This window comes from Sapajus apella, unplaced genomic scaffold, assembly GCF_009761245.1.
Source record: "Sapajus apella isolate SASKATOON/1434 unplaced genomic scaffold, GSC_monkey_1.0 scaffold49, whole genome shotgun sequence".
Classification (NCBI taxonomy): domain Eukaryota; kingdom Metazoa; phylum Chordata; class Mammalia; order Primates; family Cebidae; genus Sapajus; species Sapajus apella.
Genome location: NW_022436989.1, coordinates 4,979,048 through 5,002,440, shown reverse-complemented (window position 1 = coordinate 5,002,440; position 23,393 = coordinate 4,979,048). Strand labels below are relative to the sequence as shown.

Here is a 23,393-nt window from a genome sequence, read left to right as displayed (position 1 = left end):
ATAATGTACATGTTATGTAAATAGCTGTTATATTGCATTGGTTTTTGAATTTTTAATTTTATTGTTTTAATTATTATTTTTGAGTATTTTAAATCCGTATTTGTTGAATCCATGGACGCGGAATACAGAGAGCCAACTGCATATACTGTGTGTTTTTATCACACTGGATATGATAAAGTTTAATTTGTAAATTAGGCACATCCTTTATATATGGATACTAAAAGTAGATTAACAACTACTATTAAAAGTAAATTAACAACAATAAAATATAAAAATTGTAACAATATATTGCGATAAAAGTTACTGTGATGCATGTGGTCTCTCAAAATATCTCATTTTACTGTACTCATCTATATTTAGACTGTGGCTAACTGGGGTAACTCAAACCATGGAAAGCAAAGTTGCAGACAAAGGGAGTACTACCACAGCAACCAGAAGAGAAAAGGGGTGGCTATACCAGTATCAGAGAAAACAGATTTTAAATGAAAAGGCCAGAAAAGACCAAAAAAAGATTTAATAAATGGGTTAACACAGCAAGACATAACAATTATAAACATTTACATACCTAATAACAGACCATCAAAGTATATGAGGCAAAAATGGAAAGAACTGTAGAAAGCACTGACCATTTTAGAGGAACAGTTGGAGACTTCAATACCCTACCCTCTCAATGATTAATACAACAACCAGACAGAAAATATGCAAAGCAATATTAAGATTTCAATAACTCAACAAAGTGACTAAATATAAGAGATATACACAAAATACTCTATTAGATATACACAGAATACTCTGCCTAACAACAGAATCGACATTCTTTTCAAGTGCACATGCAACATTCTCCAGGATAGACCATATGCTGGATTACAAAGTAAGTATCAAACTTTAAAAGACAAAGTATCTTCTCCAACTACAACATAAAGTTAGAATAATAAAACAAAAAAAAATCCCAAATTTGTAGAAATTAAACAACAGACCCTTAATCAACAACAAAGGAAATTAGAAATAATTTAAGATAAATGAAAACAAAAAGATGATATACTAAAATTTATGGGATGCCACAAAAGCAGTGCTAAAAGAGAAATTTAAAGCCATAACGCTTATGCTAAATAACAGAGATCACTAACCAACAAACTAACTTTAGAACTTAAGGAACAAGGGAAAAATAAATAAATAAACTAAACCCAAAGCAAGCAGAAGGAAGGAAAAAAATAAAGATTATATCAAGGCATAAAGTAAAGTTAACAAACCAAAAGTTGGTTCTTTGAAAAGCTTAACTGAATTGATAAACCTTTAACTTGACTATGAATACATGTATAAGGAAGGAAATAGAAAATCACCATTAGAACACCACAGTAATAATTACTATGTGCAAAATCCACTGATGTTCAATTGGTACATAAAAGTTTAAGAAAAAATAGTTTATTTATACAGTCTCAGAGTATTTCCTCTAACATACTGATAAATTATGAAGGGAAAAATAGCAACTTTACAGTGAAGAAACACAGTAGGTACCACTGTAGTTAAGCAATCAAAGTTAATTAACATCACCAGTAAAAAGATATCAGCATCATTTCTTCTCTGAAATGATGCTCTGAGAAGGGCACACCAGGAACCAAAACCCAGGTCTTATTATACCCCAAAACTTCATACTGTTAATCATCTTGCTATAAATAAGCATATTTTCTTTCAAGACACTGACAAACAGATTTGTTGGGAGAAAGCACCAAGGTACTATATCAATCAGAACATTCTCTCATTTGTGAAATATACCAATTCTGTACAGTTACTCAGAAAAGTGTAAGTCGTGAGAAAAGACACTGCCTAATAGGATATTCTCCAGTCTGATGAATGGAAATTAACTAACAGTGTGCAAGTGAGGCTAGTATATAAAAGGGAAAACATAACGGAACTGATATTTTCTGGTGCTTGATACACATTAGGTAGTAATATACAGTAGGCAGTAATAATAAACATAGCAAATATAACAATACATATTTAATTTTAATTTCATTTGATTTGTAATTTTTGTTACATTTATTTAATAGTGATGGCATGTACTATTACATTTATTTACTCATTTAACCCTGAAAATAGCCATATGAGGCAGGTATTACTATTAGCGCTACTTTGTAGGTAAGGAAATAAAGGCATGAAAAGTTGAATTACTCACTAGGTGGCATAACCTACCCACATTATACTACCTCCCGGAAAATATCAGCTTAATTAATAAGTGTCAGCTAGGATGCTAAATGCCTTACATATCCTAATCCTCAAAATATTCCTGTCCAGCGGTTTTATTATACCAAATTTTAAAAAAAATTAAAAAATAAAAAAACACTAAGGCTCTGATTGGCTGCCCAAACACTGCAAGATAATTAGCACATTTGGCTTCTACCTGGTAACTGCCAGAAATGTCCCTCCTCCTCAGTCACTGTGATAAGCAAATACATGCCCCCCCACAAACATTTCCAAATGTCCCTAAGACAGCAGTACTTCCCCAAAGTGCTTTAAAAAGTACTGGACGTTAAAGATTATTAGGTGACATGTGAACCTAGGGTGCGTATGATTCCAAAGCCAATGTTCCTTCCAATAAAGGCACCGACTTGTAAAGGAGTTGAGATCGAGATCGAAACAAACGTACAAAGACAGGAAAACAAAGTTTCACAAAGTGTATGGGGCAATACACTCCAGATGAGGAAACTATAGTAGCAAATAACTGAAAATTACATTAGTCCATAATATATAACAGTAATTTATGTCATTTGTTGAAGTTAGACATAAAGCATGGACAAATTTGTAAAGTATTTGTAGTATCTACTGAGGAAATTGGGATTTCTTTCAGAACTCTGAGTGAGAACTGACATCATTAACATGTTATTTATTTTAAAAGGTGTAAGCTGAATAAAGGTATGGGGGTAGGAAGTAAGTCTTCCTAAAATAATTTATTTTAATTTCACCAATCCAGTATTTTCAAATATGTTTAGGGTGCTTTTCCATTCAGTGTTACATAAGCTTTAGAATTTATGAGTAAAAATCACCTACACGACTCCAGTCAATCTTAGTAAGAAATTCAGAATAGGGGAAAATATTCAAAGCAATGCCAGCATAATTATGATACAGATCACAAAACATTCTCCCAAACACACAAATACGAACATTTTTATTTTCTTAAGAGATTAGCTTTAGTATATAATATGCAGATATAAGCTTCTAAAAACATTTAATATTATAAATATTAACACACAAAAATTACTGTAGCAGTAGTCTACAACCATATTTTGGTTGTTTAATGGAATTTGCATGTAAATTCAAGAGCCCACAAACACATGTGCACTGCAAACAAAAATTTAGTAATCAACTTTAATAATCAGTTACCTTTGCAATAATGACTTCTTTCTTCAGGATCTTCATAGCATAGTATTTTCCACTTGCCTTCTCTCGAACCAAAATGACTTTCCCAAAAGTGCCTTTACCTAGTAGTTTCAAATAGTCAAAATCATTCATTGTCTGAAAAACACAAATTAAAAATATAATATGAAGTATTTGATGCAATTTATTTGTTAGCAAATATGTTTGCAACATCCACTCAAAAATAAATTTTACCAATTTCTAAGCACATTTAAATGAAAAAGAATCAGACTGGCATTGGCTGTCTCACTAGCAACCATGGATGCTGAAAATAATTTAAGCAGTTCTCAGATATTGGAGAAAATGATTCTGAATCTAGAATTCCTCAGCCAAATTATCAGTTACATAAAAGGGCAAAGGAGAAAAAAAAAATTATTTTCACTCATTTTTAAGGACTCAAGTTTTCAAGGATTTAGGAGTGCTGCTATCCCCAGAAAATGTGATAATCAAAAATGTTCCACACAAACAATTTCCAAATATGCCTAAAAAAGCAGTGCTTTGGAAGGAGCTATCTGAGAATTTACTCTAGCAAAATAACGATAAAACCCAAGAAAGAAAAAGATATAAGATATATTTATAAGAAATGTTGAGAACCTCGTATAGCTCTGCAATAAGGAATCTAAGAAAGCAGCTGTTATTCCTGAGAGAATAACTGATGCAATTCAGAACAGCAAGGCAGGGAGTTTTAAGAAGAGTATCTTTAATTAATCTGCCTGTTTTCAGTTTCACTTCTCCTGCTTAAGTCAGGTAATTCCAAGGATTTTGCCAATCACACTTAGCATTTGTCTCTATAGTCCCCTCTGTGTACACTCTTCCGGCTCTGCTCTATCAATATTCTTCCAGAAACTTCCAAACTTTTGAAAACACTTGTGCCCTAATGCCCCTCCCCGACCCAACTTTTCATTTTTGTGGACTTGCCTTCTTTTGAAATTCCTTTACTATCATATTAATAGGTTTTTGAATAGAAGAGGAGGTAATTGTATGTGGTCAGTTTACTTAAATTTATACTCACTTTAGAAGTTTATAAATAACAAAATAAGTAGTTAGGTTTTATCTTGAAATCACAAGTCACAGAAAGTTTTAGTGCCTTTTATAACTTTTTTCTATCATATATCTAAAGTAAACATGAGAAATGTTTCAAATCAATGTCTTCAGCTTCCATCTTAAGAAACTTTAAAAAAGCAAATCAAACTCAAAATTAGAAGAAAATGATAAAGATCAGATCGGAAATCAAATTTTAAAAAGAAAGAAAAACAATAGAGAAGAACCAGCAAAATCAAAAGCTAGTTCTAAAAAATCAATAAAGATTGATAAGCCTCTAGCTGGGTTGGTCAGAAATAGAAGAGAGAAGCACCAACTACCAATATCAGGAATGACAGAGGTGGCATCACTAGAGTGTCTACAGATATTGAAAGAAACGTAAGACAATATTACAAACGGCATTTTGACAATAAAATTGACACCTTCGATGAAATGAGTGAATTCCTTGAAAGTCTTAAGCTATGAAAGTGTACCCAAGAAGAAACAGATAAATTGATAACCCTACATGTGTAAACAAAAATTAAGTTTGTGGTTAAACATCTCTCATTCAAGAAAATTCTAGGTCCAAATGGTTTCACTGGTGAATTCTATAGGTATTTAAAGAAGAAATGACACCAATTTTATACAAACTCTTTCTGAAAATTAAAATGAGGAACACTTCTCATTCATTCTGAGGCCAACATCACCCTGATACTGAGATAGGAGTCTGGCAAGTCTAGATTCCCAAGATGCAGGTCACAAAGCCCCTGCTGATAAAACAGGATATGGTCAAGAAGCCAGTCAAAACCTACTAAAACCAAGATGGCTATGAAAGTGACCTCTGGTTGACTGCTCTGCTCATTACACATTAATTATCATATGTAATTCATGCCAAAGGAACCTCTCATCAGTGCCATGACAGTTTACAAATGACATGGACTATTAGGAAGTTACCCTGTATGGTCTAAAAAGGGGAGAAAGTGTCAGTTCTAGGAATTCTCTGCCCCTTCCCCAGAAAACTCATGAATAATCCACCCCTTATGCAGCATGTGATTAAGAAATAACTAAAAAAATGGCCAACCAGCAGCCTTCAGGGCTGCTCTGCCTATGGAGTAGCCACCCTTTTATTTCTTTACTTTCTTAATAAAGTTGCGTTCACTTTATTCTGTTGCTTGCTCTTGAATTCCTTCTTGTGTGAAGCCAAGAAGCCATGTGGTCTCCCAGGCTGAACCCCAATTTTGTGACAATATCAAAATTAGAGGAAAACAGTGCAAGGAAACTATATTCCAATATCTCTCATGCACATTATATAACAATTCTTAAAATTTTATAAGTTAATGCCTACATCCACTTTCAACATTTTTTGCTGTTCATAATTTTGATAATTTTCCCCAAATGTCAAGTTATAGTGTCTTCATTCAATAATATCTCTAGTTCAAAGGAAAAGATAAAGTAGCAAAAAGACAGGGAAAATAACAAAATATATTTATTTATTCAACTAAAAATCAAACATGTAGCTCTAAATACCAAATATAAGTAAGCTAGTGCCACTCGAACAAATAATAGGTAATATTAGATTTAATTTCATTAATAGAGTAGCAAAAATCAGAGAATACTGCATAACAAGCTATTCGTGCCCAAAGATGGCTGCCACAAATTCCCATCCCTCCCTGTATGCACATTGTACTCTTCCCATGAAGGGGTAGAGTCAACTTTCTCTCTCCCTGGGCTATCATTGTAGCTTGCCTTGAACACAGAATATGATTAAACTGATACTATGCCAGTAACAGACGTGGCCTTTAAGCCTGGCAGTCTATGCATTCTCTCTCTTGGAAAGCTCTAGAAAGCCAGCTCTAATGCTGTTAGTTAGTCCACATTATCCTGCTGGAGAGAGAGGCCATGTGGAGACATCGTGGAAGATAAGTTACCGCTCCGAGGCAGAGCCCAAGTGGAGGAGAAGCAAGATATTATAGCCAACAGTCAGCACCAAGGCCCCAAACATGTAAGGTAAGTTTTGTTGGATTTTCCAGCCCACCCATGTATCAGCTGTAGGCAGCTACTTGAGAGCCATGCATGCGAGACAAACAGAATGGCTCTAACTACAAAATCATGAGATGTTTACATGGCTATTGTTTTAAGACCTTAAGTTTGAGGAAGTTTGTTCCACAGTGTGATGGTTAATAGTGGAGTGTCAATGTGATTGAACTGAAAGATATGAAGTATTGATCTTGGGTGTGTCTATGAGTGCGTTGCCAAAGGAAATTAACATTTGAGTCAGTGGGCTGGGAAAGGCAGACCCACCCTTAATCTGGGTGGGCACCATCTAATCAGCTGCCACTGTGGCTAGAATATAAAGCAGGCAGAAAAACATGAAAAGGCTAGACTGACTTAGCCTCCCAGCCTACATCTTTCTGCCATGCTGGATGCTTCCTGTCCTTCAACATTGACTCCAAGTTCTTCAGCACTGGGGCTCAAACTGGCTTCCTTGCTCCTCAGCTTGCAGGTGGCCTATTGTGGAACCTTGTGATATGTGAGTTTAAAACTCTTTAATAAACTCCATATAAATATAAATACACACACACACACACATATATGGATATGGATATATATAACGAACTACCTCAAATTTAATGTATTAAAACAATAGCCATGTAAATATCTCATGACTTTCTCTCTCTCTCTCTCTCTCTGTGTGTGTGTGTGTGTGTGTGTGTGTGTGTGTGTGTGTTATCAATTTATCACTCAAAGTTTCATTTAGACATTATGATCCTCATTTGTTTAAAAGCACTAGAAGTTAATACTTGCCGGGACCTATTACTAAATATCATAGAAAATGAAATTGAATTATTGGGAGGTAAAAATTATAAAATAATTTGTAAAATGCTTTATGATATTTTCATATGAAAAGCCATATGTAATTATAAAATATTAATATATTCCTTAAGAATTGCAACTCTTGGCTAGGTGTGGTGGCTTATGCCTGTAATCCCACATTTTGAAAGGCCAAGGTAGATGGACTGCTTCAGTGCATGAGTTTGAGACCAGTCTGGGCAATACGGCAAAACTCTGTTTCTACAAAAAATACAAAAATTAGCCAGGTGCGGTGGCAGGTGCCTGGAGTTCCAACTACCTGGGAGGCTGAGTTGGAAGGATCACCTGAGCCTGTGAAGTTAAGTCTGCAGTGAGTCATGATTGTGTCACTGCACTCCAGCCTAAGAGATGGGAGTCAGACTGTGTCTCAAATATAAATAAATAAATTAAATAAATAAATAAATAAATAAAATTGCAATTCTTAAGGCAACAAGGTTTAAAAAAAAGTATGACAGCCTTAACTCTGAATTTCACAGCTTGTCAGTTTGACTGTCGATCTTTAAAAAAAAAAAGGGGGGGGAATTAAGGGAATTTACATTGAAATTAATTAAAAAGCACTGTGTGATAAAATCAGAAACAGATTTCATATTTAGACAAAATTTCGGAAAATTAAAAAAGTTATCTTTGATATCAAATGCTCGTGTTCAGAATGGCATACACAATAATCATCCAGTCATTACAAATGAAACGTAAGCTATTAAAAAATGTTTTATTCTTCTGGATATTACAGAAAAAGATACAGTTTTTAATTAAAAAAAAAAAATAGTATGGATACTCTCCAGAAAAAAAATCCTCCTCCAAAGCCTGACCTTAAGAATTTATTGGGGAAATACTTTATAAATTCCTCCCTTTACATGTTTTAGGTTAAAAGATACATGGGCATATATAACAAATGCTTAATAAATGTGTTCAAATCACACACATCAGAATATAAGAAAAAGACATTGTCTAGCCCACCAATTAGATTAAAAAATAAACATATAATCGATGAGGAACATAAATAACTTCTAAGAATACCACAGTATTAGCATATTTGTTCAAAAAGGATAAATTCCAGATACATTAACAATGTAACAGCAAAATCAAGTGAGTAAAAAGAGAAGAGCTCTCATAAAGTTCACTCCTCTGCCTCCATCTCTGCCCACTTCCTCTGGTGCTCTTTCTCATGAGAAGAGGTGGAGCTAGTTTTATTACTCAACTTCTACATTGATTATATCACTTAGCCCTTTTGAATAGGCAGATTTATGCAGTGTGAGATCATGTGATTTCAGCAGGTCCAGCCATTGTCTGCTCTTTTCTTTCTTCTATTTTACTATGGATACAAGCCACTGCTTTGAGTTACCACAGTCAAGAATTAGGTGATACAATCCCAAGAACTGGAGTCAAACTTAATGGGAAAACAGGAGGCCCTGCTTATACTTTAAACCTAAATCATGAGATTATAGCCAGTTGATCCCAGAGAGGCCTATGCTAGTCAGTTAAAAGTTACGTAGAACTCTGACTCTCACTTGGCTTTTTATCCTTTTATGCTATGCTTCTTCACATACTTGACAATGCATATAAGAACGGCAGCTTGGCTGACCAAGATTAGGCACTTCTCATTTCTCTAATCAAATTCCTTTGAAACATTATCTTTTAATGAAAACATAGAACAGCACTTTCTTTTAATTCAAACATAGAAGAGCACTTAAAACTGTTTGTGAAGTCCTTGCCTCTTTATCTACTACCCAACACCTTTCCCTTTCCAAGCAAGTTTTTAACTGGCAGAGCAGACACTATGGCAATACTCTACCACTAAGGGAGGTCATGAACTCTATTTCATGCAAGAAATAGCAGGCTGACCACTCTCATCATAGCCACCATAATCAGTACCTATTCGTTTAATCCTATTGCCCATTGGCAAAAATTAAACAAAGAAGAAAATGTATCCTATAAATTAAAACACTATTCTTATTTCAGAATGTGTGGTTATAGTCTTAAAAATAACCCAAACTTCTGCAATTTTTTGTGATAATTGATATACATAAAGGTATAGTTCTAGAATCATTTACCTTATGAAAATCAAAGTAATATTTTACCACTTGAAGCTAAGTCACTAGGGCCATTATAGAGTTAGTAGTGGTGCAAATGTTCTTTTTCTGTATTAACTTCTGCAGTAATTTAAAACTATTTTAAATTATTTAAAAAAAAAAACAAAAACCACACAACCTCAAATATGTAAGATTTTAATTGTATAATGTACCACATCAATATACAGCTTATTTATTTTTCTTGGTTCATATATCTTGAGCCTCTATCATCTCTATAACTGTTATAAGCAAGTTCTATTAGTAATACAATTATGCAGATATTCTTATGATTATACTCTGTTTCTCAAAATATTATGAAAAACTGAAGTCCTTACATGACATTTGGATATCAGTAAATTTCAATGTATAATAAAGCTTGGAAACTCTTGGAAGAGTCAGTACAACTTTAGTATTACAACGTAGTACTAGAAAGTGAGGACTCTGGAGTCTTACTGCCTGGGTTTAAGTACTGGCTCCCACCCTGTAATTGTGGGTAAAATTTCTTCATCCTTCCATTCTTTAGTTCCCTTAACTATAAAATGGGGTAATACTGGTACTTATCTCATATATGGTTGAGGTTCAAAACGAAGAAAAATGTTTAAAGTGCTTATGTAATAAGTGTTCGATAAACATTAGCTATTAAAGCAGATTCTCTTAGAATTTTTTACTGCAACTGAGTCTCCAAAATGAAAAATTTATAGAAATATTTTGAATTTGGGGTTCAATTATTTAATCATATCTAACTTACACCATTCTTCATATCATTTTCAATGAAATAATTTACACACGCACTAAAGAAGCTTTCTTATCTCTGAGTAGGTAGGTGGGTATAGCTAGACTTTTTTCTTTTTGCAATGACTGAGGAACAAGGCAGGTTAAATTGACATAAAAGAAAAGGGAGATTCAGTTCAACAAACAGAAAAGAAATCTACAATGAAGACAGAAAGGGATCTCAGACATTTGGCCCAAATCAAGTATAGAATATTATTGTAATTAGAACAGAATGTCACATAAGGAAAGGATAATTAACTTTATGTTGTGACTGTATAACTTAACCAAGTCCACAAGCTGAATGTGGAAAAGGAAGGATTTGAACCCAGACAGTCTATCTTCAAAGAGTTCTTAATCACTGTGCTATCACCAAATTTCACAGATAATACCTTGAAAATCTGTGTTTTCCTTCCTGAAGATTAATTCACAATCTATTAAGCCAAATATACTCTGAAGTGATAAGCGGCATGTTTATCTCTGTTCAACACCACTATCTTTAATCATAAAAATATCATTTTGGTACTAAGGAAGTTGAATTTTCTATAGTAATGAAAAACATGATTTATATTTCTCATAAATATATAAATGGGTACTTATTATGCTGGAGCACTGAGAGAAGAAAAAGTCTACTTCCCTTCTGACTCAGAAGCAGCCATTAAATACAAGTTATTATTTCCAAGACTGTTCACTTTCCTGCTGACTTTGCTAAGACTGAGGGCACCAATTCAGGAAGCACACCTGAATCATTACTATTGGTGCTTTTCCGGACAACATGCAATGCAAAGTGGAAAAGAACAAATCATTAGGGAAAACATTTTATTACAAAGTTTCTAAAATTGTATTAAAACAACAAGGAAAAAATGCAAATTATAAAGTTGTATGATGGCACATCAATCACACATGAGCCCTATTAGCATTCAGTGCTAAAGTGCTGAATCACTGAAATGATATTCACCTATTTGGTTTTAAACAACAACATATATTTCAGATTCATGTGAATAAAACCCATCAATATATTTATATATCATGAGAAAACTGGCTGCCATTTCTCTGCAAATGGTAGTTTGTAGTATGTTTCTCCCAAACAAATGAATGTTGTGCTGGGAATAAGTTATTATTTTCTACCTTTCTTTTATGATGCGTTGTAGAAGCATCCATCTCTTCTTCCCCTATGTTATCAATTTGTGAAGTTGGGCTACAATTCATTCTCTCTTCTTCTTGCCTCTGTAGTCTGTCTGCTACAGCCTGGATAGCTTCTGTCCATTCTTCCCTATAAAAATGAGTACAATTTCCCATTAATAGAAGATGGCAAATTATTTAAATATTTCCCTTTTTTAAAATATGAAATTGATACAAGTAAAATCTATTCACAGATCACACACACACAACACACATAAGCATACACTACCACATCACCCCAAGGTGAAAAGAATCCTAAATGCATTTCACCATAGGCCTAAAGTCTATAGCAGCATTTTTTGGAAGTATGCTGAAGAAAATGAGAGAAGAAAAAAAATTTTTGAAAACTCAAGTTAAAATCACTTAACAGTTAAATTTTACTTGACTATATACATCCTATTTCTTTTTTTAAACAGTCTCACTCTGTCACCTAGGCTGGGATTCAATGGCATCATCATATTGACTTTGTACACTGCAACTTTACTAAATTCATTTATTAGTTCTAGTAGCTCTTATTTTTCTGGATTTTTTACACATGGAACCACATTGTAGGCAATCAAGAGCAGCTTTACTTCATTTCCAATCCACATGCCTTTTACATCATTTTCTTGCTTTATTGCCCTAGATCAGACCTTCAGGACAATGTTAAATAAAAGTAAAGAGAGCAGCATACATGCTTTGTTTCACAAGTTAAGAATAACATTGAGTTTTCACCCCCTTGAGTATTATATAAATTGTAGATCTTTTATACATACACTTACTTGATCACCTGAGAAAGTTCTGTTCTATTTCTAACCAGTTGCATCTTTTTAATGAGTGTTGAATTTTGTCAAATGTAGGCCAGGCACAGTGGCTCATGCCTGTAATCCCAGCACTTTGGGAGGCCCAGGCGGGTGGATCACCTGAGATCTGGAGTTAAGAGACCAGCCTGGCCAACATGGTGAAACCCTGTCTCTACTAAAAATACAAAAATTAGCTAGGCGTGCTGGCAGGAACCTGTAATCCCAGCTACTCGGGAGCTGAGGCATGATAATCACTTGAGCCCGGGAGGTGGAGGTTGCAGTGAGCCAAGATCACGCCATGGCACTCCAGCCAGAGCAAAAGAGCAAGACTCTGTCTCCAAAAAAATAAAAATTGTCAAATTATTTTTCTATATCTGTATAAAATGATCACAGTTTTTTACCTTTATTATATTAATAAGGTGAACTTAGCTTAACAGTTTCCTAATAGTAATGCAACTTTTAATTCTTGAGATAAGCTTCATTTGACCACAATGTATTATCCTTTTTACCTTTTGTTTAATTTGTTGATATTTTGTTATCAAATTTTGCATATAATTCACAAGTGTATTGGGCTATAGTTATCTCTTAAAATAGTTTTGTCTGGTTTCTGAAATGAAGGTGACAGTGGCCTTGTAAGTTGAGAAATATTCCCTTCTCATTATTTTATGAAACAGCTTCTATAGGACTGGTCAAAATTCTTCCTTAAATTTTTGATAGAGCTCACCAATAAGGCTGTCTGGGCTTGGAAACTTTGAGGAAAGGTTCTTAATTACTAATTCACTTCCAATCCTTGCTAATGGGTTTTCTAATGTTTTCTTGGGATAGTGTCAGTAATTGGCATCTTCCTTCTTTTTCTTTAACAATATCTGAAAACGTTTTTCAATTCTATTATTTTTTTTTCCCAAGAAGTAGTTTTGGTTTTATTGATTATTCTCTACTATTCTGTTTTTCTATTTCACTGATTTCTGATTGGTATTGTTTCTTTCTGTTTTCTTTGGGTTTCATTTACTTTTCTGGTTTCTTAAGATGGAAGCTTAAGTTAATGACATGAGAACTTCCTTCTTTTTAAAAACAGGTATTTAAGGCTATAAATTTCCCTCTAAGCACTCATTTAGCTACACTCCACAAATTTTGACATGTTTATTTTCATTACTGTTCATTTAAAATTATTTTCTAATGGCTCTTGTGAGTTTTGTTTTTGAGGCAATTATTATAATTATGTTGTTTAACTTCCAATAAATGGCATTTTTCTATTGTCTTGTTACCGACTTCTAATTAATTCTACTGTGATTACAGAATACACACTATATAACTTTAATCTTCCAAAATGTATTGAGAATTTTTTATGACCAAGAATATGCTCTATCCTGATCAATGTACCATGTGTACTTGAAAATGTCTGTTTTGCCACTTTTGAGTGCAGTATTCTATAAATATCAGGCACATCAAAGTGGTTGATCATGTTATTCTGTCTTAGCTGATTTTTTGTGTGGCTGCTCTACCAAGTGCTGAGAATTTTTGTATCTCCAAATATGGTTGTGAAATTGCCCATTTTTATCCCTTTACTTCTGTTATATGTGTTGATGACTACTATATCGTCCTGTTCAATAGATACTTTTCTCATTATAAAGTATCCTAATAGTCTCTGGTAATACATTTAATCTGAAATAATACAGCAATCCATCCTTCTTATGCTTACTCTTTCGATGATCAATCTTTTTCAATCTATTTATTTTCAACCCATATATTTATCTCTTTTTCTCTTTTCCTGCCTGTTTTTTAAAACATTTTAAGTTTTCTCAGAATTCCATTTAAATTTTCCTGTTGGCCTTTCAGTCATCTTTTTTGTAATTATTTACATGTATATCCCTAACTTTATATGGTCCACTTATATAATATATGCCAGAATAATTTTTTTATACTTCCATTGCTCCTCCAATTAGCCTGGTAACCACCATACTCTATCCTTTCAGTAGCTGTAATTGAAATTATAATATTTAACCTTAACTTAGCAAAGTCTACAGCAACCTCCCAAAAAATTAACTCCATTTTTGTCGTGAACTCAATTTATGTTATTACTTCAGATACTTTTCATTCTTTATATAATTAAACCACAAAATAAATCATATTTTAAATCAATGCTTATTTTTATTTATTGGTTCATTTGACCATTTTGTTTTTCATTCCTTTCTGTATCTATCCTCCTATCTGAGATTATTCTTATTCTGTCTAAAGAATACTAGGTTAGTTAATACAGGTGTGCTAGTGACAAATCCTATCAACTTTTTGGGGGGTGGGGGAAACAGGCTGGTCTTGAGCTCCTAGGCTCAAGTAATCCTCCTGCCTCAGCCTTTCAAATTGCTGGTACTACAGGCATGAGACACAATGCCCAGCCTCTATCAATTTTATTACTAAAAATTTTTTCATTTTATTTGTGGGAAATACTTGTTTCTTAGCATTTATTTTCTTTCATATCTTTGGGGATATCATTCTATCATCATCATTCCATTATTGGGGAACATCATTCCATTATATTTCATCATTATTCCATTCCACATATTGATACATTACCTTTTGGTCTATTTGTTGCTGCTCTGAAAGCGAAGTACATTTTTTTTTCTCTATCTACATTGGGGATTTTCCCACTATCTTTGTTGTTTGTGGGTTTTTTTATTTTTTATTGTTTTTGTTTCTTCAGACAAGGTCTCGCTCAGTCGCCAGGCTGGAGTGCAGTGGCACAATCTCAGCTCACTGCAACCTCCACGTCCCGAATTCAAGCGATTCTCCTGCCTCAGCCTCCCAAAAGTAACTGGGATTACAGGCACGTGCCCAAATCCAGCAAAGTTTTGTATTTTTAGTATAGATGGGGTTTCACCATGTTGGCCAGGATGGTCTCAATCTCTTGACCTCATGATCCACCTGCCTTGACGTCCCAAAGTGCTGGGATTACAGGCATGAGCCACCGTGCCCAGACCTATCTTTGGTTTTTAACAGTCTGATAAGATTAGGGATTTTCTTCATATTTTTCCTACTTGAGATTTATAGGACTTTTGAAACTATAGTTTGATACCTTCAGCCATTTACTTTTTAAATTTCAATCGTTATCTTTTCAAATACTTTCTGCTCTAGCTCTCCTTTCCTTCTGATTCTGAGCCTCCAATTTTACATATGTAAGACATTCTCACTGCATTGTTTTTATCTTACATTCTATTCTTAGTTTTATTTTCTATCCTCTTATCTTTGCATGTTTCATTATAAATGTTCTGCTCTATTTTTGAGTTCACTAATTTTCTCTAATGTGAGGCCTAGTTTGCTATTAAAACTGCCTGTTAGAACTCATAATTTCAAATGTTTCATTTTCAATTTTTAGAATTTCCATGTGGTTCTTTTTCATTTTACCTTGATTACAAATGAAAACTATTATCCATTTGGTTCTTTTTCATACTTTCTCTCTGCAGAATCACCCAATCTTAACATGCTTAAACATACTAATTAATGCACAGTTCTTTTCATCACTGTCTGGTAACTCTTATCTAGAGCTTCTTTGAATATGATTCTATTGTCTGTTTTTTTCCTCTACGATTTTGGCCACATTGTGTTTAATTTTTGTGAAGTCATTTTTAACAAGTCCTGGACACAGAACATGAAAACTGAGATAATGTGAAGCCTAGGAAGATATAATCTTGTTTTAGAGGGAATTTACATTTGCTTTTAGCAAACTCCTAGAAGAGAATTTACATTTGCTTTTAGCAAGCTCCTAGGAGACTAGCAGATCACCTTCGCTCAATTTCAGGACTGAAATAATTTATAGTTATACGTCAGTCCTCTCAAGGCAAACCTATTTCCTGTTTACTCTTTCTTATATGGTATAGTCCTTTAAGCTACCAATACCAAAAGGTAGTGGTTTACCATGTCTCCTCTTTGGCAGATCCTAGATTCCAAAATATCACTCCCAGCTCTGGGAGCTGCTCAAAATCTCTCCATCTCCAATACTACTTCAAGAACTGGCAGGTAACGCAAAGGGAAAGTAGGTTCACTCTCTGGGTTTCTTTCTTCAATAAAGTTTTGGCCCCATAAATCTTAGCCTTATTAGCTCTCTGATGCCTTTTAAAAAGCAAAAACAAACAAAAGTCTCGTACAGCTTTACTAGTAGTAGTTAGCTGGACTACTGACCCAAATTACCTAATTTACCATAATTGAGGATACTTAAACTATAACCCTACACCATTTGGTGGGGGTAGGGGTTGGGTAAATCCTGCAAAAAAGCATCAGGCCAAAGTACCTGACTAATTGAAAGTGGGCATCCAATCTTCCATTTCCTAAGCAATGTTTGAAAATGTAATTAATTTGAAAAACGGAATGGAGACCCCTAGGAAAGAAGTAAATTAATCTTTCAAAAGTACATAGACTACTTATACAAAAAAAAAAAAATCAAACAATTTTCACAAACTGATTATTTACTAATAAATGTCTAATTAAATATCTAATACATGTGTGCTACTAAAGTTTAAATAAGGAATAGCTTAAGAAGAACTTACAGTCTGATGGGGGAACCTTGGTATTGTGAGTAAGTATAATAAAGTGTTACAAGTAAAATGATAGAAGTATACACAGAGTACAGTGGCGTTCTAACAATAATAATAGTTTCTGATGGGGACCCAAAGAGAAAGGTAATTCTTGAATGTAGATGTGCAAAATGAGTTGGTACTTACCAGGATGAGGAAGAGACAAGCAAAGGATATGAGGTGTTCCTAGCAGTAGGGGCAAAAGGGCAAGAAGGAAAGAGCTACAGGTAATATAAAAGCAAAGGATAGCATTAGTACTTGGGAAACTACAGGGAGTTCAATATATCTGGAACACGGTGGAAGCCAGGTATATGTGTGCACAGGCACATGTGTCTCTGTATGTGAGTGTGAGTGTAGTGGCCATGGTTGTGATAATGAAAGTAGTTAGCTTTAAGAAAGAAAAATAACCTTAGTCTATATTGTGGATGTCATACACAGCAGAATAAAGTACATATAGAAATCATATTCAACAGTAGATAAGTGTATCCATTAAAATCAGGAAAAAAGGTATTATTTGCTATCATCAAATTATTAAATGTTGCTTAAAAACAGAGAAATAATACAGAAATGAAGAGACAAAATTGTTAATGTTTGCAGATAATAGGTCTACAAAAGAATAAATGTTTTGGGTCGCTTAACCCCAAAGATGATGGTATTAGGAAGTGGGCCTCTGTGAGGTCATGATAGAACTCATAAATTAAATTAGTGCACTTATAGAAAGTCCTCAGAGAGTTCCTTTGGCCCTTCTACTATGTGGCAATACAGGGAAAAGACATCTATGAACCATGAAGAGGAACCTCTCGACGGTGAATTTGCCAGCACCTTGAACATAAACATCTGGCCTTCAGAACTGTGAGAAATAAATTTCTATTGTTTATAAGCTACTCAGTTTATGACATTTTATTGTAGCAGCCCAAAGGAACTAAGGCAAATCCCATTTACAAGAGCATCAAAAAGAGTAAGTTACTTTAGGAATAAACTTAACAAATAAAGTGAAAGATCTACACACTGAAAACTATAAAACATTGCTGAAAGAAACTAAAGGAGACACAAGTAAATGGAAAGACATCCCATGTTCATGTGCTGGAAGATTTAATATTGTTAAGATGTCAATACTGCAAAGTAAGCTAAAGATACAATGCAATCCTTATCAAAATCCTGCAGCATTTTTGCAGAAACAGAAAAAAAAAAATCTTAAAATTTGTACAGAAACCATCAAGAGTCCCAAATAGCAGAAACAATCTTAAGAAAGCAAAAAGCTGAGGGCTTCATATTTCCTGACTTCAAAATGCATTCTATAACTTCAGTAATTAAAACAGTTTGGTACTGGCATAAAGACATATAGACTAATGGAACAGAACAGAAAGCCCAGATAATAAAACCATATATATATATGGTCAAATCATCTTTGACAAGGGTGCCATGACTAACACAATGTGGAAGGACAGGCTCTTTAACAAATGGTGTGGGAAAACTGGGTATCAACATGCAAAGGAATAAAACTGAAGCCTTATTTTACACTACACACAAAACCAACTCAAAATGGATCAAAGAATAAATGTAAGACCTGAAACTACAAACTCCTAGGAAAAAAACACAGGAGAAAAGCTTCATAACTTGGTCCTTAGAAATGATTTCTTAATGATAATAAAAGCAGTAACAGATGAGTAGAACTACATCAAAATAAAAAGCTTCTGCACAGCAAACAACAGAATGAAACAGCAAACTACAGAATGAGAGGTTATATTTGCAAACCATATGTCTGATACGGCATTAACATTCAAAATGTATAAGGAACTCCTACAACTCAATAGCAAAAACAAAAACCATGCAATTAAAAACTTGGCAAAAGACTTGAATAGACATTTCTTCAAAGAAGACATATGAATGACATCAGTATTTGAAAAATACTTAGAATTACTAAATATCAGGGAAGTGTGAATCAAAACCACAATGAAATATCACCTCACACCTGCCGGGATGGCCGTTATTTTTAAAAAACACAACTGAAAAGAAAAATAAGTGTCAGCAAGGATATGAAGAAATTCGAACCTTGTGCACTATTGTTGGAAATGTAAAATAATGTGGCTGCTACAGAAAACAGTATGGAGATTCTTCAAAAAATTAAAAATAGAATTACCATATGAGCCAGCAATCACTGCTGGATACTTATTCAAACAAAGTGAAATGAGGAACTTAAATAAATATTTGCCCTCTCATGGTCGTTGTTACATTATTCACAATAGCCAAGAGGTGGAAACAACCTAAATATCCATCAGCAGATGAATGGATAAAATAAACGTACTGGCCAGGCGTGTGGCTCATGCCTGTAATTCCAGACAAGGTAGGAAGATTGCTTGAGGCCAGGAGTTCCAGGCAAGCCCTGGCAACATGGAGAAACCATGTCTCTACCAAAAAAATTTTTTTTAATTAGTTGTGTGTGTGCCTGTAGTCCCAGCTACTGGGGAAGCTACGCTGGGAGGATCCCATGGGCCTGAGTTCTAGGCTGCAGTAAGCCACAATCACACCACTGCACTCCAGCCTGGGTGACAAAGGAATACCCTGGCTCAGAAAAATGAATGAAGGCAAATATATTATATACATACACTGGAGCATTATTCACCCTTAATAAAAGAAGAAAATCCCCTAATATGCTACAACATGGATAAACTTTGAAGGCATTATACTACGAGAAATAAGACAGTTAACAGGACACACATTGTATGATTCCACTTACGTTACCTGTCTAAAGTAGCTGAATTCACAGAAGCAGAAAGTAGAATGGTGGTTTCTAGGGGCAGGGGATAGGGGAATGGAAAGTGCTATTCAATGGGAACAGAGGTTCGGTCATGCCAGATGACAAAGTTCTAGAGATCTGCTATACAACAATATGCACACATAGTTAACAATACTCTATTATAAATGTAATAGAGTATTGTTAACTTAAACAATGTAAGAGAATTTAAAAATGTAAGAGAACTTCATATTATGTAATTTTTTAGTTTTTAAAAAGAACGCACTAATGTAGCTAAGAACATTTTTATTAAAAAATAAGGGAAATGTTGCTATATTAGCAGTTAAAAATTTTATCAAATTTCTCTAATTAAAGCCATGTGGTGTTAATGCTAGCATACAGAAAAGTCAAAGGGGGAAAAAAAAAGACTAAATCCTAAAAAACCCAAATATGTATATGTGTTATCCACAAACAGTGGAGGGGGGAATGGATTATCAAATAAATGAAGATGAGACGACGGGCTCCCCACTGAGAAAAAATAGAATCCAACCTTATTTCATGAACTGAAATAAACAAGATAGGTGAGAGAGATACATTTAGTTTACGACAGGTAAAAATTGTAGGCTGGGCAGAATGCTAAAAATTAAGGGTTTTTCTAACTCTCACTAACCCTCTCTAAGTCTTCAATGATATTATACTAACGTCATACAGAATTTCCAAACACCAGATTCTAGAGGTATTCAGAAATGCACATACCAACAGCAAATGTAAGTATGTTGTTTTTCATTTTAAGAATACTGTTTTTTTCTTATAGTCATAAAACTAGTTGTTCAGAAGAGTAGTATGTTATTACAGGAAAAGCAAAGGATTTTAGAGTCTTAAGACCCGACATAAATCCAGCTTTGTAAACACAAATGGCAAAATGAATTGTACTTCAATAGATGTTATAAATCCACTAATAATATTTCAAAGAATATATATTGACATGGGAAAAGTTCCATTTATCTAGCCAGACAATAAATACTGTGTTGGGCCATGGACTACATGCTAAAGATTTTTAAAATGAGTGAGGAAGCCATGATCTTTGCTGTCAAGAATCTTGAAAGTTTAGTGAGAAACGCAAGGAAGGATTGCAGTTATAAAATATACTTGATAGAAAGGTACAAAGAAATATGTAAGTATATAGCAGGGGAACCTGACTAGTCTATAAGAGTCAGAGGTTTTGTAGGAAAAATGACATTTTAAGCTCAGATCTGAAAAGATACATAGGAATTAGCCCAACTTAATGCTTATGGGCCATGTGGTGGAGATACAAACAAACTGAAAAGCTCAGTATTACCAGGGAAAAAAAGGTCCAGGATAGATGGGGGTGAGGGAAGGGTGGGGGCAGGCAGGACAGGAGTTTGGGGATCCACACCCAGAACTGTATATATACTAAAAGCCTAAATATATCTGCATACTTTTGGAAGTATACAAAAGAATATATCAGTGATTAACTCTTTTCTACATTTCTTATTCATACACTATCATTTACTCTATTATCAAAAGTGTTATTAAAACAATACTTTACCATTTTGCTTTTACTAAAATTTTAGACAAGACTGTTAAAACTTAATTTATTCTTTTGGAAAATAAGGCTAATAAGATTTAACTTCACAAAGTTGCTGATTAGGATCAATTTAGTAACATGGGCAGGATGATGATTTTGTGACTGTGGTCTCTGAACCTAACTCAGTATCAAAGTGAGGAGATATACAATTGGGAAGTGGTTATAAAAATTGATCGATCAGGAGGATAAAAAGTGGACCTGATAAAGTTGGTGAGTTGGTTACTACAGTGACAGTGTTGTCACTACCCTCTTTAAAAATGACAGTCAATGCTAATTAATCCACCTTCCTGCTCCTAAGACCCAATCTCAGAATCCTTAGCAACACAGTGCTCCAGGCAGCCACTTGCAATTAATTTAGAATACATGCTGCTTGCCATCTTTTGCTATCACTAGCCTCAGAATTTCAAGTATGAATACAATCAATTCTACAATTTTTAAAAAAGGTAGTTGGCTATAAAAATGTCTTTTTAAATTTACCTTTAAATGTTGTTTCTCTGAAGAAGTATATCTTCTAGTGTGTCCAGAGATTCTGATTTATTAAATATTATTTTGTAAGACACTGTTATTCATGTGTTATTCCAGAAACAAGAATTTAGACACCATAGCATTTAAAAATATATTGACGTATATTTACAAGTAATGAAGTCAGATACAAATATGTCTTTAGATTGATTGCTTTTTCACAAAATGGGAAAAATCAATTTCTTACCTTTCCTCTGGAGTATCTACATGAAATGTTCTCTCTATAACAGTGGTCCACTGGAGACATCTGATTATAAATGTGTTTGGCTTTGGTCGTTCTGTTTTCATTAACTGGCATTCTAGGAATAAAATAAAAATATTTCTTTAAATAGGCATATATTTAAAACAAGAAGTAAATAATTGAGAAATACAGTGTTCTATTTTAAACAAAATCCACTGCAAACTCACAGCTTTCTATGGAGCTCTACTCAGGATTATTCACAACCTGATCTTAGTATTCCTTTCCAATCCTTCACCCATTCTGGCCACATCAACCACCTCAACTGGACTATGTAAATTTCCCCAAACACATCTTATGCCTTTGTTTCAGCTGTTCTCATTATCTGAAATAGGGTCCCCACTTATTCTACCTCTTCATATGTATCACCTGCAGTCAAAATAACACTGATCCTTGCAGGTCCAGATCAAATACCACTCCTTCCATGAAACCTTCCATAATACTTGGTCCCAGACTGACCATTTCATCCTCTATATTGTCATTACTTATTACCATATCCCTCATTTGTCACTTACCATAGACTTACCATAGACTATCTTACAGTATTACTTATCATTTTAAGAAAATGACAAATGCCGCTTATCCTTACGTAGATTATAAGCCTCTTGACAATATAAACTGCCTATAACTCTTAGTATCCACAGCCTGGAGAGCCAGTCAGTCTAAATGTGATTAAATTCTGTTCGTGAATAGCTAGGAAAATGTCCAAGAACATGTGCATAGTGTAGTGCCTAAAAGTATACATTCTCACACTGGTGTGCCTGGATTGAATTATAGTTTCATACAATTAACCATACAAACTTGGACGAATTAATTAAACTCTCTGGTCTTCAACAGTTAAGAGAGAAATAGTATCTACATCATAGAATTGATGAGGAAATAATAAATTCATGTAATATTAGCATAATACGAAATATGTAAGCTTTCAATAAACATTAACTATTATTGAGAGTATACTTCTGAGCTGCGCTTTAAAGGATTAAGTGGTATTGGACACCAAGAGAAAACAGGGTAGGGTTGTTTGCTGACTTTGCTCTTTTGGAAGAAACTAATTTATCTCAGTTGAAAAATTCAAGTCTTTTCTCAGTGCTTATCTGCTGTGTCTTATCTCCATAATTACCAATTATCAACTACCTTCTCTATATCTTTATAGTTCCAAGTCATTAGCTGCCTTTTTTTTTTTTTTTTTTTTTTTTTTTTTGAGACGGAGTCTCACTCTGCCACCCAGGCTGGAGTGCAGTGGCGCAATCCTGGCTCACTGCAACCTCCACCTCCCAGGTTCAAGTGATTCTTGTGCCTCCCCCACCAGAGTACTGAGATTACAGGCATGTACCACCACACCCAGCTAATTTTTCTATTTTTAGTAGAGACAGGGTTGGCCTGTTCACCATGTTGGCCAGGCTGGTCTTGAACTCCCGACCTCAAGTGATCCACCTGCCTCAGCCTCTCAAAGTGCTAGGATAACAGGTTTGACCCACTGTGCCTGGCCCCAGATTAGCTCTTTATTGGCCCTTTACACTGAGAGAAATCATTCAACCAAGGATCTCTGCTTAGTTTTTATTTTCTAACAAGTTTTCATGTTTTCAGCAATCATCTCTCAGTTTACCAAAATCAAAATCCAA

The 23,393-nt window shown here is 34.3% G+C and overlaps 1 protein-coding gene across 8 annotated transcripts in view; it reads right to left on the bottom strand.

Annotated features, from left to right (window-relative positions):
* AKT3 (AKT serine/threonine kinase 3) overlaps nt 1-23,393 on the bottom strand; it is a 331,186-nt gene that overhangs the window by 133,353 nt on the left and 174,440 nt on the right. For all 8 annotated transcript variants that reach the window (XM_032242409.1, XM_032242411.1, XM_032242412.1 and 5 more), the window contains 3 exons: nt 21,721-21,832; nt 11,268-11,412; nt 3,379-3,510 (listed from right to left, as the gene is read on the bottom strand). In XM_032242409.1, coding sequence (XP_032098300.1) covers nt 3,379-3,510; nt 11,268-11,412; nt 21,721-21,832 — 389 coding nt within the window. The remainder of the gene's footprint in view (nt 1-3,378; nt 3,511-11,267; nt 11,413-21,720; nt 21,833-23,393) is intronic.